Source organism: Hyperolius riggenbachi, chromosome 1 (genome assembly GCF_040937935.1).
Source record: "Hyperolius riggenbachi isolate aHypRig1 chromosome 1, aHypRig1.pri, whole genome shotgun sequence".
NCBI lineage: Eukaryota > Metazoa > Chordata > Amphibia > Anura > Hyperoliidae > Hyperolius > Hyperolius riggenbachi.
This window is the reverse complement of record NC_090646.1, coordinates 566,329,666-566,348,875: the sequence shown is the minus strand read 5'-3', so window position 1 is coordinate 566,348,875 and position 19,210 is coordinate 566,329,666. Positions and strand designations below refer to the sequence as shown.

Sequence of the window (19,210 nt, the reverse complement as noted above, 5' to 3'; positions counted from 1 at the left end):
TCACAACAGGGGACGATATTACACAGTCCATATGCAGCAGCTTATCCTCAGGATAGTTGGGTAAGTGAAGAGGTACTCTTAATCGAACGATTGCAGAGAGTACAGTCTTCCCGACCTCAGGTACATAGTGTGCCTCAGGACATAAGGGGGGAAGAGGTCCAATCAGGACAGCTGGGGACATATTTTGTCAGCGAGAGATTGGACAAGGGGAGGTATATTCATTTTTCTGGAGAAGGATCTTTTGCATGGCAGCTTCGAGATGTTTGAGTGAACAAATGGAAACGGTGCAACATTCCTTTAGGCACCGCCACTTCCTTAGTTCCCACCTCAACCCGGGTCTTACACCAGGACCTGAGAGGTCAACTTTTTCGGTGCTAGACGGGGAGGTGAAGAAAGTAGAGTTGTCCTCATGCGGGCAATTCTTGCAGAAGTACCTGCGTTGGCCGGGGCAAGTCAAATTTAGTGAAGAAGCCTGCAGGCTCAATAACGCAGAATGCGAGGCTACCATTCAAAAGATCCACCCTGAAGCCCAACCGATAGTTCCGGTGGCTGAAGGAAAGGTTTGGTTTTTTAACATAAGTTCTAATGATACATTCGAGGTATATTCTCATAATTGTTCCGATAAGGGGGAGTTTCAAAGGGGAACATATTGGGGGAGCGGAGATCCCATATGGATCCAGTCATCCAGGTTGGATGATGTTGTTTCTCAAATTGTTAAGAGAACTCTAAAGTGCAAAGTTTCACGGGTAGTTCCCGTCCTGAAAGAGAACACGACATGGGACAAAGGGGAACAGGGTTTGATCCAAGACGACCACATTTTGTTACAAAGGTTAAACAAACAGTACACTAAGTTAGAGGTAAGATTTCACCATGATACAGGTGATCTTAACGAGGTAGAACACAAAAATGAGCAGGTGAGTGCCAGTCTGACCTGGTGGACAAAGGTTCCAGTGATGTTCCAGGGACACTCGGACGGGGCATCTGCAGTTCCAAAGTTCTTCCTACACCCACTGGTCGTCTGGATGGGGATGACAACTTTAGGCATCATTATCCAGGTGAGGTTGCGTGTTAAAATTACGTAAAACAAATTAACCTGGTCCAGAGATTGATGCCTCATAAACAATCTCATGAACCAATAGTTTAAATTAAGGGATATACAGGGTTACGGGTATAGGTTTAGTAGTACCTAGGAGCTGATTGTATAAAGGCGCTCTTTTAGAAGGCACCTGGCACTGCTCTGTTTTGTAACAACCAAACGAGTTTCACTTTTCTGTGGTCATGCAAGTTTGTGAGTGATACGTAAGTGACGCAAATGCTGAGCATGTGGTATAGAGGGACTTAGAAGTAGGGCCTCCCCAGAGAGCCTGGTTACAGGAAGACCAAGAGGTCTTGCTCTCTCTCTTCCAGGGGTAATCGCCTAGAGCAGAGAAGTTGTGTGAGCACGAACATCGAAAAGTGAAACATAAAAGAAAAGAAACCAGGTAATGGGAGGTTCAGACGCTGGGATCTGCGGGTCAAGCCGTTTTAGGGGGGATTGTTATAATTTAAGTAGGCCTCAGTTACTTGGCCTGAGTTTTATGTAAAAGGCTTGTCCGCAGTGTATGCCTTTAAAATAAATAGAGGTTTTGTGATGCAGGCAGAGGCATCTCAGGGTCTGCGTGTAGCAGAGGATACACGCAGATACTGAGAACATGTTCCTAAAAGAAGGCCATCGGACTACTCTGACCTTAACACTACACCACAGGAACAGAAAACATTGGCCATATTTACTAAACATCCACGTTCCTGCATATGGGTCAAATGCCTCATTGATTATTAATCAAGTAGGTGTGTATGATGACACCACGAGTGGGTCCACCAATAATCTGGTCTAGGGGGTGGCGAAGATGATGTCATATTTAACGCTTTCCTAGTCGGTATAAAAGGCTGAGGGAGCTACGAGAGCTCACTTCTGCTTCTTCCTTCCGCACTAGCTAGCAAGGCTGACTGGGACGACTTCTAAGCATGTTCTTCCTTTCTGTAATCTGATATAATGTATGCTGTACATAGGTAGTTTAGTGTAACGTAGTTAGGAAGAAGGTACCTGATAGACTTCAGCAGGGAGTCTCATCACGAGCTTGTAACGCAACATGAAGATTGGCATAGCTAGGATATGATGACTGTATCTATCTGTCTTTCTGTGACTTGAATAAATAACGTAAACATTGAAGAAGCCTGAGAAAGTCTATATCCTGTTTGCGATGTGGAGAGTCAAGTGATCTCACAGTCTGTGAGACGATGGTGTCGAAGCAAGGTGATAAGAACAGTTTATAACATAAACCAGTATATGTAGTTTTAAATTATTTTTTGCAGCTTCCAGGATGCGGGTGACAGGTGAGTGGTTAGGGAGGGACCCTCGTGGGAGCGATGCCTGCACAGGGCGGTTCTGCTAGCAACAAACTACAATTATGTACAACCAAAGCCTCCCACCTGAATGCTGCCTAATTTATGCAATTCCTGCTAGAATTGGTAAGACAGGCAAAGGGTGTATAACTGTGCACCTGATTGAGTTTATCTGTGCACCAGATAAAGTTAGGAAATTGCTCCATCTGGGAGTGAACAATTGTGTGTGTTTCAACGTTACAAATAAAAAGGGCCCCAGACAGGTTATAAGTTGTCATTGCACTATATGTACCATGTTTATCTTATCAGGTCATGTGTCCGTTCAGCTACACATTTAAGGCATTACAGGGTGAGAGTACTGAATCTACATTAAGTAAATTTAAGGAATATAATAAACTGTAAACACGAACAACTCAACAACATTTCACCACTGCCCCATTTTTGTAACATCTGATCTGGCTTGTGGTCTGGAAATCAATCCATCAGACTTTGTGGATGTAGCCAGTCTATCCCAACGTTCTAAACTTCAGAAAATCCTCTACCCATTCCCCTTTCACATCAGACAGAGGTCTCTGGCAGAGAGGATCTATAATATTGGCTACAGTGTCAGGGTTGGAGGAGTGTTGTTATCTACTAGTAGTTGCCAATCACCCAATCTTAACCCTTTATGGACCACAATAACCTTCCCAAACCATATGAGCTCTGTTCTTCTCTAGATATGACTTCGCTATCACAGTTCTTCAATCTCCTTTTGTAAGTTCAAATGGGATATGCCTTCTTCTACTCCTGTGTCATGTTCTGTACTTGTTATGTACGCAGTTTTGACATATGCATCCTCTGTTTATTGTACAGCACTGAATAATAGGTTAGCGTTTAATACATAAAAAAGATAACAATAATAATTGTAATCTTAAATTCATTGAATTTCTGGCAACTTCCCCAGCATAGATGTAAAGTATACAAGAAACTCACCTTAAGCTTTTCATAATATCCAGTGAACTTTGCAGTACTTTTCTGGCGACATGCCTGGAAAACACATTCAATATGAACAGAATATTGTAATGTACTGTACAATGTATACTATGCATAAAAGTACACCTGAAACAAGCAAAACTATAAGAGTTAGACACTTACCTCAGAAATGGGAAGCCAATGGAATGTCCAGAGGTGTGACGGTCGTCATACAGCTCACAAATCCAGCGCAGGGTCCCTCTATACCTATCTGATTTAGAGCAAGTCAAGTAGGTTTCTTCTGGCCACACACAGCTCTAGACGAGAGTATCCGGACTGGGCATGCATGGGTAGGCAGGGCCGGCCTTAGGTTTCACATCGCCCTGAGCAAAACCTGATTTTGGTGCCCCCCTTCATCCTGAGCGGTTAGACACTTACCTCAGGTCGGTAGCCAGGTATAGGTGCCCCAGTATAGGATCTCATGTGTAGGTGCCCTCAATATAGGTAGCAAATGTAGGTGCCACCAGTATATGAAGTCATGTGTAGGTCTCCCCCCTAGGTATCCAGGCGTAGGTACCTCCAGTATAGGTAGCCATGAGTAGGTGCCCCCAGTATAGGAAGTCAGGTGTAGGTGCCCTCAGTATAGGTAGCCAAGCATAGGTTCCCCCAGTATTTGGAAGTCAGGTGTAGGTGCATTCTGTATAGGTAGCCAGCTGTAGGTGCCTCCAGTACCGGTAGTCAGCTATAGGTTCCCTTCAAACAGTGAATGTGGTAACGGCAGCAGTTCACTCACCATCTCTTCACGTTCCAGCGCTGACGTCACTGTTCTCTCCCAGTCTCTGCTCCATCTGTAGTTAAAGCAGGGCTCAGAGAAAATGATCGCATTTGTGGACATTGGTGGCCATTTTCTTGTAGCCCTGCTCTAATTACAGACGGAGTGAAACTGCGTAGGCGGGGAGAGACAGAGTGGAGCCTGGTGCCCTGAACGACTGCTCCGATCGCTCAGCTCAGAGGCCGGCTGTGTAAGTAGGGTCTGCATATACCCAGCGCTAGAAAGGTGGGTTCAGTGAGGATCAGGGATGCCTCTGGACCATACTGAAGTATTTAACGTTTTATTTTTTATTCGCTCCAGCGGGCCTAAACCCAAGACTTCCTCTAAACTCTAAAAGATAAGCAACATAGCCTTTACAGAAAAACATTTCTCTGTTACAGCTCACAGAAATCCTACCGAGATTCTGCAGATTGGTTACTTCCTGGTTTCATGGGAGCACAGAAATGGTTAACCCCCTGTGTTTACATATAGGGGTAAGTTCCCCCTTCCTCGCAGGAATCAGCAAGTATAGAAGTCAGTCCCAAAAGACATTAAATGAGAGGGTTGCTGAACACAGAAATGACCCTCCATAAGGCACTTGACTAAAAAAAGTCACTGTCCTAAGGAATACCTTTACAGATTTTAAAGAAATGGTTGATTTATAAAAGAAATCTGCTAAATCATGTTAAAATTGTCCCTAGATTAATAAGGCATTTATATGGAATAATTGATTTTATGCTCAAAAAGATATCTGAGGACACCCTGCTCTTTGCATATGTTTTCCAATACAAAGGAGTGCTGTGGCAGCTGCCAGCTTTCCTTGTCCTCCCTCTCGCCTCTAAACTTTCCACCACTGAGTTTCTCAACATTGCTCACAAATTTGGGATCCGTTACCTGAATTTCAGTTTGATCAGCATTGTCTGTAATCCATTCCCTTCCTGTCTATGCCTAGATCAGACCTGATGTGACGATAACAGACATGGGATTCAGATTACAGATTTATGTATAATGCTGAGACATCCAGTGGTTTATTGTCTTTCCTAGAGGCAGAGCTGAGAAATTTCTTATCAAAAGAAAGAGCAGTCCCAGCACTGCTGTATACATTGTGCGCTGCTAGTAATTCTCTAAGGGAAGCAAATAAATGCATTATAACTGTATTATTGATCAGTTGACATTTTGGGGTTGTCCTGCAATATCTATAATAATACTTATACTAGAACCGCATTGCATTTGGAGACAGCTCAGTTTGCTGGGAGGCTGTGATGAAGCCTCACATAGATGCTATAGAGATAAAGCAAGGCTGCCTGACAGGTGAACTTGTCTGAAATAGCTTTCTTAGTACCTAAAAGCAAGACAACCTCCTAATATTGCAGTTTTACATACCTGTGTCATGCATATATGTTTCCATATGGACATTTCTAACTCTGCTCTCCCCTCTTCAGTCATTTCTATTAAGATGTTTTCAATTGGATCCTAAAAAAAAAAGTGCGTCAGTCTTTTTTTTATTTCAATAATTTTTATTAAGTTTGATTCAGCTACATACATATAAGCATATTACGTCAAGAAGAACCAAAACAGATTAACTATGCATATAACAAGTCTTCCTACACATTGCGTTACAAAGTAATATTCAATTTGCTAGGACCTAAAGCCCTAGAACAGTGGCGCATATGTAGTTCACCTGTATAACCGGAGAGAACTTTGTACATTGAACACAGCGGAAGTTAACACAAAAACTATATTATACGCTGTTCACAACTAAGTTAACCCTCTCTTACCTACTTGGAGAAACTTTATGTGACTTGTTATCTATTCTTATATCTCTAATCCATCCTTATCTACACATTCCTCTGATAAGGAGGTTAGAGACTAGATTAGACCTGCAAAATCAGTGGGGCTGGGGTGGGAAAGGAGGGGGGGGGGGGACTATGTATCTCTTAAGGGGCCCATACACAACGATTTTCCCGCCGATATACAGCAGATTCGATCACTGTGATCGAATCTGCTGTGAAATCGTCGCGCAAACGCTGACAGAACGATCGATTTCCGTCCAAAATCAATCGTTCCTGTCGATCCGTCCGTGCAGAAGATTTTTCTCGATCGCCGGCGGGTCGGGAGTGTGTCGACAGCAGCATTCGAATGCCCGACGACCAACGCAATACAGCAGAGATACATTACCTGTTCCCGGCCGGCGTGACTCCTCCGGTCTCCGCTGTCTTCTTCTCCGCTCCGGGCTCCAGCTTCACTGAACTTCGTGTCCCAGCAGGAAGTTTAAACAGTAAAGCGCCCTCTACTGTTTAAACTTCCCCTGGACAGGAAGTTCAGAGTTCAGTGAAGCAAGCCAGCCGGACCGGAGACCAGCACGGAGAAGAAGACAGCAGAGACCGGGGGAGTCGCGCCGGCCAGATCAGGTAATGTATAGCTGGCAGGCAGGTGGCGGCAGCTCCACAGATTGTGATCGGTTTCATGCTGAAATCGATTCACAATCTGTTTGCAGTAAAGGCAGCCATACGATCCCTCTCTGATCAGATTCGATCAGAGAGGGATCTATCTGTTGGACGAATCTGATGGCAAATCGGCCAGTGTATGGCTACCTTTAGTATACGGAGAATTAAAGACAGGATTTTTGATTACTGAAGAATAGAAAGGAATGTTATAGCCAGTTCAATTTCATCCCAGTTTATGAGTAGTTGGTTTAGGGGTGTACCCTTGGCCCCTTATAATGAAAAGCTTTTCCATATGGAGTGTGAAATCCACTGAGTTACAGAGTTAAGAGTATGTGGGAATGTCAGCCGAGCCCCAATTGGAGTTGTCTAGCTGCACATATCAAGTGAACTATTTTATATTTGAGAGATATCGGAATAGTATCAATACCTATTAAAAAATAAAGCACATTCCGGGGGAACTTTAAATTCCTCCTGGGTCCACATAGATATTATATCAGAGACCATATCCCAGAAAGGTGATATAACCGGGCATTCCCACAAGATGTGGAAGAGTGTGCCTGACTTAGAACAAGCATTCAAACAGAGTGGGGAGTTTAGCTTTGAAAAGGAAGCCAAAAGTCTGGGTGTAAGGTACCATTTGTAGAAAATGTTCTTTGTTGTTTCTACATGCGCAACACATCTAGAAATTTTTTTAAGGTCCCGTAATGCTTTCCCCATAGACTGCGGATCTAACTAGGTTTTAAGATCCTCACTCCAGACTTGGAGGAATTTCCCCAATGGGTTTGAATTGGCTGAATTCAGCTGGCGATACCATAGAGATATGCCTTTCTGGCCTTGATTAGTAGTACCTTGCGGCCACAGGTGAGAGGAAATTTCTTGAGGGACATTTTTTGGGAGTAAAGTACGTTTACTGTTGAGATGGCTTATTTGCATGTAGGTGTATTGATCCTTATCGTCAAGTTTAAATTTCCACTTTAGGTGGAAGAATGGAGCAATTGAGGATTCAATCATTAAATCTTGAATGGAGGCGATACCTGCTGTCCTCCATTTATGAATATTGATATTGGGAATAGCTGCAGATAAAATTCCAAGGGGAACCATCATTGGGACTGTGTTGGATTTGGTGTCACTAGTTTTCCTGAATATTTGCCAGGCATTTAACAAGTCAGTCTTTTTAAATGTCATATGCCTCCTTGCGACATACTGTATAAGAGAAACAGAAGTCATTTTGTAATTTAATGTGATTAACATCATCTTGCATTTCATCTTGCAGCCAGTTAACAGGCAGATAATGATCACGCCATTCAGCTGTTGTAGAGGGGAGAGCACATACAAGAGTACTAACAGTCCTGGCTCTTCTGACACTTCCTGCAAACTATATAACACTTCCAACATTGCTGATTTCAAGTAATACTGGACTGAGCTAGGGTTACCATTGACTATTCCAAAAGTGGCCAACCCCGTCTTCACTGAAGTGTCCCCTTAAAGGATACTGCAGCCGAAAGGCTGCGGAGATATAAAAACTGCAATGTGTAGGGAAAGAAAAGGACATACTCACCGCTCCCCTCGCTCCCTGCCGTCGGGTCCCACTCGTCAGCCACAGCTCCCGGTACTGGCCGACTCTCCTGACCTGGACATACTGTGCCGCGCATGCGCAGTATGTCCTGTAATCTTCGCTTCTGGCGTCGCATCATGGCGCCAGAAGTACGGACACTCCCCCGCCTCCTGCGTGTGCGCTCCAGCGGCTCCACATGCTTACCCCTAGTGGGCAAGATCTTTAGTTTTAGTGAAACAGCCTGTTACATGGATCGGCCGGGGGGTTGGCCCTAGAGCTGCGCAGCCGCACTTGCGGCTATGCGGACTACGCAGCCGCGGCCAGCTCCGGCGGCCATCTTTGTGCAGGCTGAAGAGCCCGACCCGGGCTGTGCGGTCGGGGGCCGTTCGGGGGGCTATTGAGCGGCGGGGACCCGGCGGAACGGCACGGAGGGCGTGGACAGCATCCTCCGTGCCTTACAAATGGATGCAGGTATCTAACGGGGTTTTATTTTTTTTTTTCTAAAATTGGCCTCAAAAGTCCTTTAAGCCCACAGGGTTGTACATTTTTTTGAATCTGAGCATCTTTCACCTCCCATTCATTTGCCAATAACTTTATCACTACTCATCACAATGAATTGATCTATATCTTGTTTTTTCCGCCACCAATTAGGCTTTCTTTGGGTGATACATTTTACTAAGAATTAATTTATTCTAAATCCATTTTAACAGGAATATTAACCACTCGAGGACCGCCCCCAGCCGATGGGCGGCGGCAAGGGCTGGGCCCAAACGACCGCAATACGCCCATTGGCGGCATCAAGCGTAGCTGTGCGGCGATCGCGTCATTAATTACGCGATCTGCCGCCGGCATTAGGCCCCGCCCACCCTTCGCTGTAACCCGCCGGCCAATTAGCAGCGTCGGCGGGTTTCAAATGTGGCGATCCGGCCAATCAGAATAGTATAATACACTTTGTTATTGTGACAAAGTGTATTATACTGGCTGCCTCCTCCACTGATGGTCACATCGCGGCCGGACTATCAGAGAGGACAGGCAGCCTTGCAAGCTAAGTGACAACACACACTTTTTACCCACACGGACCCCCCGATCGCCTATCCCAGCCCTCAGAACTGACCTGACCACCCCAGCACCTGCACCCTAGCACCCACCTAAAAACCCATCAATCACTCCCTGCCACTTACTGCTCATGCTATCCCCTAGATTAAGTCCCTAACTGCCCCCTAGGGTCCCCTGATCGTCCCCTGATCACCCCCCCCTACCCTTAGATCCCCCCAGACCCCCCCCCCCCGACCACCCCCCTGTATACGTTTGTATACATCTGCCTTACCCACTGATCACCTGCCTATCACCCCTTGTCACAACCACCCATCAGAGCAGAACCTAAACTGTCCCTTGGGGGCACCTGATCACCCACCCAGACCCTCAGATTGCCCTCATTCCCCCCCCTCCTGACAACCTGCCTAGTGCATTGTTTACATCTATTCTCCCATTGTCACCCCCTGTGTCTGCCACCCATCAGATCAGGACCCAGTCTGCCCCGTGCGGGCACCAAATCAACCCCCCCCCCCCCCCCATCACCTTCCCAGTGCATTGTATTTGATTGTGCTGACATCGTATTTGATTGTGCTGTAATTGTATTTGATTGTCCCGTGATTGTCTTTGATTGCCCCGTGATCGGCTTTGATTGTCCCGTGATCGGCTTTGATTGTCCCGTGATCGGCTTTGATTGTCCCGTGATTGGCTTTGACTGTCCCGTGATTTGAGTGCCCTGTGATTGCCTTTGATTGTTTCTGATTGCCTCTGATTCCCCACTCGCCACCACCCCCCTGTCACTATCCTAGTGATCTAAAAACAGTGATCAGTGAAAACTGTCACTTTTTTAGTATCACTAGTGTTAGCAGTTAGGCCAGTTAGCTAGGCCCCTTTGTAAGTGTCAGTTAGTGCTCAGCCCACTGCACCACAGTCACTAATTAGCGTCATCACTGTCGCTAATCAACATTGGTACTATATAGTATCTGTAAGTGACCATTACTGATCGCAGTCAGATCTATATTAGGGTCACTAGGATCCACAAAAAAAACGCAGTGTTTGCCCGATCAGGCCTGATCGTTCGCCTGCACTTGCGTTCAGCCCGCCCCACCGCAGTGACAGAATTTTTTTTTTTCTGATCACTGCAAAAAACATTGTACAATAGCTGTGGCACTGTAAACATCAGTTTTGATTTTCATCAAAACTCAGTGACCACAGCTTTCTCCCTCTCAAATACTCCCTTTTGCTAGGTAGGTGCTCTTTTTTTCTGGGTAGTCTCAGAGGAATACCCCCTAAATTTAGCAGTCCACCATGGCAAGAAAGAGGTATTCCGATGATGAGGCGTACAGGTACATGGCCGAGTCGGATGAGGACGATTGGGACGCCTCATTTGACGAATCTTCCGGGTCAGAGTTTGAACCTGTAGAGAGCAGCTCACTGACCGATAGTGATGACGAGGTTGAGGTTCCGGCTAGAGCCAGACGTACCACACCCCATGTTGTTGGACCGCAGGTGGTGCAGGATCAGCCTCAAGGGCAGCAGAGTGGTGTTAGTGCTGGTCTGAGATTTCATGGTGGGGCAGGCAACAGCAGCACAACATCTCCTGGACCTAGCACCATTACTTCCGTAGACCCTGGTGAAGTGGCGAGCACCCGCATGGAAGTTGAAACTTATAAGTTGCCTATTTATAACACCATTTAAATTATGTCCCTATCACAATGTATGGCGCCGATATTTTATTTGGAAATAAAGGTGCATTTTTTCAATTTGTGTCCATCACTATTTACAAGCCCATAGTTTAAAAAAGTATATTGATATAATCCTTTGACATGCATATTTAAAAAGTTCAGACCTTTAGGTAACTATTTATGTTTTTTTGTTTTTTTTTATTGTAATTTTTTTTTTATTAAAAATTTTATTTGCGTAATTTTTGGTGTGGGGAAGTAATCAGCTAATTTTAAATGTAATTTATTGTATTTGTTTATTAAAAAATATATGTGGGTGTAGTTTATTATTTGGCCGCAAGATGGCCACAGTCAAAAAAGTCCTGGAAGCGTACAATGACGCTTCCAGGAACTAGAATGAAGACGAGGAACATTTTTTTGCAGAAATACAGCGGTCTCTGATGAGAGACCCTCTGTTTTTCTGCGGGGGACTAAGATCGGTGAATGGGAAGTATATTCCCATTCACTGATCGGGGGGCTAACGGCGGGCAGTGGGCGCGCGCGCACCGCACACTGCAAGGTGCACAGCCTATCTGGACGAACATATTCGTACAGATAGGCTTAAGTGGTTAAGGGAGATATTGATTGCAAAATCAAGTGTATGCCATGGCACATGTATGGGCAACATTAGTAAATCTAAATTAACACATAAGGGTGCATACACACATCCAATTTTATTTGGCATACTATTGGCCAATTTTACTACCTCCATGTAGCATGAGGGCCAGCAGGTTTTGAATACTATGAGCAAATTGAGTATGTAATCTCTCGTACTACATGGGAAATGTAGAACTGGGAGATAATCGGGCAATTCAAATTGGATGTGTGTATGCAACCTATGCAGCTACGCTATCTCTCCTTCATTACAGCAGCTCAGCGGCAAAAAAAACGGGTAATGCAGTAAAAAAATCAGGATTGCATGCGTACAACAATGCTTTTAATAGGGAAAACAAATATATATGCACAACTCGGGACCTTAGCTCGTAATTTATTCTGTAGTTGACGCCAAGTGTGTGTGTGTGTGGGGGGGGGGGGGGGGGGGACAGTGAGCATAGGTTTACTGCACCTCCCATGGCCCGCCGCCTGTCTCCTTTCATCTAAAAAAGCTGCCGGTACAAAGGCAGCCGCAGTATGTCAGCATGCGCACTCCCGTGGGAAGACATAGCCGGCTCGCGTGCCTTCTGATCCAGACATACTGCGCGCACATGCACAGTATGTCTGCTTGGGCATGTAACCGTGCAGGCTGGCTACGTCCACGGCTTCAATTGCAAAATTAAAATATGGCCTAAGGTATCCTTTAACTTGAGCAGATTTATCACAACCAAAATAAAAAGGGCAGCACAAGCATCACTTGTTTCACGTTTGTAATAGTTTTGCCTTCATTTTGCAAGCACTTGTGCTGATAAATCTACCCTGTTGTCTTGTACCTGTCTCATAGTAAAAGCCTTAAGTATTTTTAACATATGCAGCAGACGCATACCTGTGTGTGCTAGATGGCTGTAGATGCAGCTACACTGTCAGTAGATCTTGTCCCATGTGCTTCTCTGCATTCTCTGTGCTTCTATGCCTCCTCCCTCCATTTTTAGAGAACATGCCAGAATATTCTCTTGTTCTTGTCCAATCAAATGTCCCCAGTCATACAGCATTCTTACCACTCCTTCAATTCTAACTGAGCATGCCTCAGTGTTACTAAATGATTTCTGGCCTTCTATGAAAAACACATCTTCAATCTGATACATCCATGTTTCCAGTTACATGTACAAGTATTGGGGGAGGGGTGGTCTCAGCTTGAGAGCAGGGCAGAGTCTGCTGGCATTAGGATACCAGATGTGAATCAACCTACAGAAACGGATGGGAGCAGGCATATACTGTGATCTGTCCTGTGATTCTACCTAAATGCCCTCTTTCAGGTCGCCAGAGTCGGGCACTACTGTGCAGGCGCTGGCTGGGCTGCACACGTCCTACAGCATACGCCCATGGCTGGGAGCACACTGTGTATGCGTATGACATCATGTGCATGACACAGTGACGTCAAATACGCATGCGCAGTGCGCTCTCCTGGCCGTGGGCACACTATGCACTAATGCCTGACCCGGAAGAGGCTGCTGGGGGGGCATTTAGAGAGGAAGGTAAAGGGTCAGAGGAGAATGGGGAGAGCGGTTGATGTAAGCACAGCTTCCCATATGGGCCTGCTCCCCCCGTTTCTCCAAGTGTCTTCAGCTCTGGTATCCTTTAAAGATGAGCAGCAGCAAACAAGTCAGCAAGTATTCTGGTTCGGGCAGCCATCACAGATTTTTAGGAAGCAAAAGATACAGAATTGTCCTATGCTTGCTTTCACTACTCGACCAGCGGCCTGCTACCTGCAACTCATTTAGAATCAATACCCAATCCGCATAACCTAATGCAGGCCTCTAGTCTAGAGGAACCCTTCTTCCCTTTTAAGCATTGTATCGTAGTCTAGTGGTACCCCAGACCCCTTTAAAGAGTAACTGTCAGGCTGCAGAAGCTAATTTAAACCTCTATTCTCCTGTGTTAAACAGTTTAGAAGGAAGCCCAAAAGCAATTAGTGAAGATAAAAATCTCAGTTACCTTTGATGTGTGCTTATCAGCAAGTCTGTTATTCTTAAGAAGACGCAAGCCGCATACCATACTGCAAAGCATTCTGGGGCTCTCCCCTCGGCTGCTAATGAGACGTTACAGCAGCTTGTAATCGCGTAGCACTGATAAATCTCGGGCAGAGTACACTGCAGGAGTCAGCTATTGTTCCTAGCCACATGGCTCATTAATATTCACTGCACACTGTGTTGTTCAAGTACAAGCTTATCTGTGATCAGGAAGCAGGCAGGACATGACGACACATTTGACAGAAAAACATGGAGCCTGCCATGAGCTGTCAGGAGCATCTATCTCTGCATATACTATATACAAATTCTGTGAAATTTAAACGTGGACAGTGAAATGCATATGTAATGTAAGTACAGCCAATCTTTAGCTACTGATATATGTGTTTATTTTCTCTGAGACCTTATACCTAACAGCTCCTCTTTAATGATTCCCTGGCAGTCTAGTGGTTACCCACTTCCTATTTAAGGGTTTACTGGTAGTGTAGTGGTAACCCTTTATCCCTGGTAGGTTATTCGTCACCTTCTCTCACATGGCTGTCACGCGATGAGGATGCCATTGCGTGGCCAGAGGCGTGTGCACACTAGTGCGGAATGGAGTCAGATTTTGTGAATGCGCATGTGCAGTGAACGCCAAAGTTCTGGTCTGCCAGTATAAAAGGCCAGTTTCCCCTGCAGTCACTGTTGCTCATTCTGTCAGCGAGTCTGGTTGTTCCAATGTCTCGTCTTGCTCTTGACCAGCCTCTTCCTGTTTGATCTTCTGTTGTGACCCGGCCTGCTTGACTATCCTTGAGCTGCTCCCCTTGAATGACCTCTGCACATTCACTGAACTCTGATTACCTGCCTGCCCTGACTCGGATTGCTTACAGGACTGATCATCTGCCTGCCGCCTGCTCTGCCTCAGATTGATTACAGGACTCAATTTATCTGCCTACCACTTGACCTGACTCAGATTGTTTACTGGACTCTGATTATCTGCATACCACCTGCTCTGACTCGGATTGCTTACAGGACTTTAATTATATGCCTGGACTCTCCACACTGAGGTGTCACTGTTCTCTCAACCACTAGCTGAGACTATCCGAGACCTGGTGGGCACTGGCTGCAAAGCCCATCATCCCTTGCGGTGTGCGCTGGTGAAGACCCATGGTTATCTAGACTCTGCTTCTGGGTAACGCCTCTGCCGCTAGTGGAAGGGTCAATAGTGTCTGAAGACATCATCGCAGTGCTGCTGCAGGTGGAGGAAAGGAGAAGCAGATCCAGCCTTCTAGAGGGGCAACTATAACAGCTCAGGAAAAATGTGGTCCTGCAGCGCACATATAGTTTTAATATATGTTTCTGCTAAAGAGTAAAAACTATACTCGGCTAAGCACTTTGTTTTTAAAAATTGATAAAGATAGCTATCTAGCTGAAAGGGTTCACAGTTGGCCCTGCGGGCAGGGTTGCTGCATAATTTGTTGTGGTACTGAGAAATGTACAGGCTTCAGCTCTCACAGTCTGCGCTGGAGGAATACAGCTGGCAAGAGAGCTCTGACCAGCTACTTGCAGTGTTTAATTTGACACCACCTAATCAAAGAGCTTGTTACACATAGATGAAAACAAGTTCTGCCAGTGATTGCCTGCACAGAATAAGCCACCTACACACTATTAAACTCCGGCACAGATTGTTCCGCAATTCAACACACTGATTTGGTTGCAGTGGATTACCCTATTAAAGGGAACCAAAAGCAAGCGGCATATAGGAGGTTGCCATAATTATTTCCTTTTAAAAAATGCATATTGCCTGGTTGTCCTGCTAATCCTCTGCCTTTATTACTTTTAGCCATAGACCCTGAACAAGCATGCAGATATTTTTGTGTGTGACTCAGGTCTGACTGGATAAGCTGCATGCTTGTTTCAGGTGTGTGATTCAGACACTACTGCAGCCAAAGAGATCAGCAGGACTGCCAGACAACAAGTATTGCTTAAAAAGAACCAAATATGGAAGCCTTGCTTTAGGTTCAATGTAAGGATTTTTTATTTTTTTGCCCTTTCTGTTAAAAAGACGTTATCCCAATTACTGTATATTACTTCCATTGTCCCACAACATTACGGCCAATATTGCTTGTCGGATCGAGGAGAAAAAAACCCTGTCATGAAAGGTCGATACCGCGGTGCTGTGGTTAACCACAATTTTTGCCCAATTAGATGTTTTTGTTGAATCAAGTGCTAGGTACACATGATACAATTTTCTGGCAGATTTTCCTGCCAGATCAATTTTTTCTAACATGTCCAAACGGAATTTCGATCGATTTTCCGTTCAATTTCTGTTCACTTCTATGGAAATGGATCAGAAACTGATCGAGATTCAGATCAATTTCCATAGAAGTGAACAGAAATTGAACAGAAAATCGATCGAAATTCCGATTGGACATGTTGGAAAAAATTGATCTGGCAGAAAAATCTGCCAGAAAATTGTATCATGTGTACCTAAGGTCTAACTGGGCAGAAATAATGTATCGTGTATGCCAAGCTTTAGTTCCTGGAGCTTGGTTATAAGGGAAAAAAAAAAGAAAAAGAAAAACTTTTACAAGGAGTTTCATTGTACTATCCCTGGCTACACCTTCTCTGAAGCCAGCTCTTACAAAAGAGTAACAATACATATGAAGAATAGGCATGTTCAGATATATACCACAGCAATATATGAACTTATAAATTCAATCTAAAATGATATCGCAGAAAAGTTTGTTTTTGTAATGTGCAGTGAGAATATAAAGTTTAGACTGCACACAGGCAATGCTGTCACTGCCTGTGTTAAGTTCCATTGGCTTTCATGCAAAATCGCATGCGAAATCGCGGGGAAATCCGCATGACAAAGCCGCATGCGATTTCCCTATTGAATACATTAGCGGCGATTCGCCCGCATTCCTGCCGCACGCGAATCTGCACGACCCTGTCGTGCAGATTTTCCCCGCACCGAAAAACGCCGCCGCCGCCGCACACGTGGAAACAGCCCCATCCACTAACATTAAGTATGCGAATCCGCATGCAGTGCCCGCATGCGGATTCGCTACAGTGGAAACGAGCCCTAGGGGACGTTATGGTCGCATAACGTGCCCCTAACGCAATGCATGGTGGTGCGGGAGAGGACGGTAGAGTGAGCCGCGTTAGGCGGCTCTATCCGCATAAGGTCTCCCAGAGTGGCGCTGATTGGCCGGCGGGACCACGTGATGCGGAGCGAGACACTCCGCATCACGTGGTCCCGCGGGCCAATCAGTGGCCGCCAGTGCAGTGCATATTAAGTAGCCATGTGCATTCCTGTACTGTAGCGGCATCTCCCCGCCTCCTCTCCGGCCCCCACTGAGCATGTGCAAACAGTCTAACGCGGCTAAAGCCGCTAGAACGCACAGCATGCTGCACTTTCACTACAACGTGCAGCGTTACATGTAACGCAACGTGGGCAGTATGAACAGCCCACTTGTGTTACATTGCTGTGCGTTGGGGGAGCGTTACAGGCTGCACTAACGTGAGCCTGTAACGTCCCTGTGTGGAAGCAGCCTTAAAGTGGATCCGAGATGAAAAACTAACTATAACAAGTAACTTGTCTATCTATATATCTTATCTGAAGTTTAGATAGTTTACACAGCAAATGTAGCTGCAAACAGCTTCAATAGAATATGATTATTTCTTCCTGTGATACAATGCCAGCAGCCATGTTTGTAAACATTACAAACAGGAAAGCTTATCTGCATCTTGAGCACTCAGCCTGTGAAAAAAACCTGATGCCCCCTCCTCCTCCCTCCTCCCGTCTGCCTCTGAAATCTCTGGCTATTAACATCTCCCTTCCTCCTGCCCAGACTGAGCTCCCATGAGCCCTTGCTACTGTCTGAAAATGCCTTGGTTCTCTGAAAACCTGTGGGCGTGGCTTGCTTAGTTTATAGGGAATAAGAGTTTTAAAACAAAAACAAAAGTATTTGGCTTGAGGAATGCCCTATAAACAATAGGAAAGGAACAAAATGATGCAATGAGTAAAAGTTCATCTCGGATCCACTTTAAGCCTGTCAGCTCACCGGCCCCCATTGGAGTGTGTGGCATTATGGTGGAGAGGGGAAATCTGTCACACAATAGTCAGTAACTTGGGAGGCATGGCTTTACCAGGAATCACAGTTTGCCCTGTGCCCTCAATATTACTGCCAAAGGTCAAGTCTTCTACTTATAAGTAACTGCTGACCGTGTGTAGCCAGAAAAAAACTTTAGGTTTCTATCATACCACAAGCAAATTAAAAGTGTACATGTATATTTAAAATGCCATTATAAGAAAATAAAAGCCTCAAATAATCGAATCATAAAGAACCTTGTGTATTGAATGCAGCTAACTTCACTCCTGTGTTTTCTCACAGGATGTATTTGTATACCTTATCAATAAAATACCCAGGAAGCAAGAAACTTTTAGCACTTTTTCTTACCTCGAGTTGAAGAATTATCTCCTGGGAGAAAACTCAGAAGATGTGAATGAATAATGGTGTGTTTCGAAATGGGTAAAATTAGGGGGATTGAGGTACACTTACATTTCTCACAGCTCAGAAACACTGCAGCAGCCTCCACTGCTCCACTATTTGTTCCCTGTGGTAAGTAACCCCACCTCCCACAGCTCTCTTCCTCCCCCCTTCTCTGTATGACAGCCCAGACTGGATGATACACCTCTGATTACCTCAGTAACCACTCTGCCTGTCACAAGGAAGGGTGAGGAGACCTTTTCTAAAATCCTTTCAGGTTCAATGTTTGCCAAATCACTCAAAATGGTTATTATGTGGCACCCCCCCCCCCCCCAAAAAAAGCAGTGTTACCTGTAGTGGTATTTAAAGTGTACCTGAGATAGGGGGATTTAAAGGGAGGATCCAAGGTTAAAAAAAAAAAAAAGAAATAGTTGAGTGTCAAATTCTTTTCTGGGCAGTTGCAAAAAAAAGTTCAAACAAGGCAAAGAGTCGCCAGGAGACGTCAGTCTGAACTGGCCCTAAAAGTGTGAGGGCCCAATCGTACTACAAGGTTTTTACAGCAATGCACAAACGAATGAACTTGGCAGATCATGTTGATCAATGAGTTTGATTCAATCTGATATGTTTTTTGTGTTTGAGGAAAAGAGTACATCTTTGTATCTAAATATATATATAATATAATATATATATATATATATATATATATATATATATATATATATATATATATATATATATATATATATATATATATATATATATATATATATCTGTGGAGTCGGTCCAAAAATCCACCGACTTCCGACTCCTCAGTTTAGGATTCCACCGACTCCGACTCCTCTAATTTGCATATTACAATTTTGTTGATTAAAAGTATGTAACATGAAATTCGTCTCTTAACTGCCAATGCTTAGGGAATTTTACAAGACAACTGAAGTGAGAAGGATATGTAGACTACTATATTTATTCCCTTTAGACTAAAACTAGTCCTTGGTAAGAGTACTTGTAAAAGGTACAAACCGGAACAAAGAACATCTATCAGGCCCTAGGTAATGTAAGTGTGGGTACATGTAAGAATGATGTGGAGGTACTCTGCAGGGGAATGAGGAGATTGTAAACAGACAACACCTCTGTATTCAATGTGCACAGCATTCTCAGTGGATTCCCTGCAGCTCTGTGGGGAGTGCATATGTAGAGTATAGTACTACTGTGTAA

At 44.7% G+C, this 19,210-nt stretch overlaps 1 protein-coding gene across 3 annotated transcripts in view; it reads right to left on the bottom strand.

The window, feature by feature from the left end:
- The window catches only part of SLF1 (SMC5-SMC6 complex localization factor 1), a 147,732-nt gene that overhangs the window by 77,546 nt on the left and 50,976 nt on the right, over positions 1-19,210 (bottom strand). For all 3 annotated transcript variants that reach the window (XM_068247552.1, XM_068247572.1, XM_068247563.1), the window contains exons 7-8: positions 5,528-5,617; positions 3,355-3,408 (exon numbers count right to left, since the gene is read on the bottom strand). In XM_068247552.1, the coding sequence (XP_068103653.1) occupies positions 3,355-3,408; positions 5,528-5,617 (144 nt within the window). The remainder of the gene's footprint in view (positions 1-3,354; positions 3,409-5,527; positions 5,618-19,210) is intronic.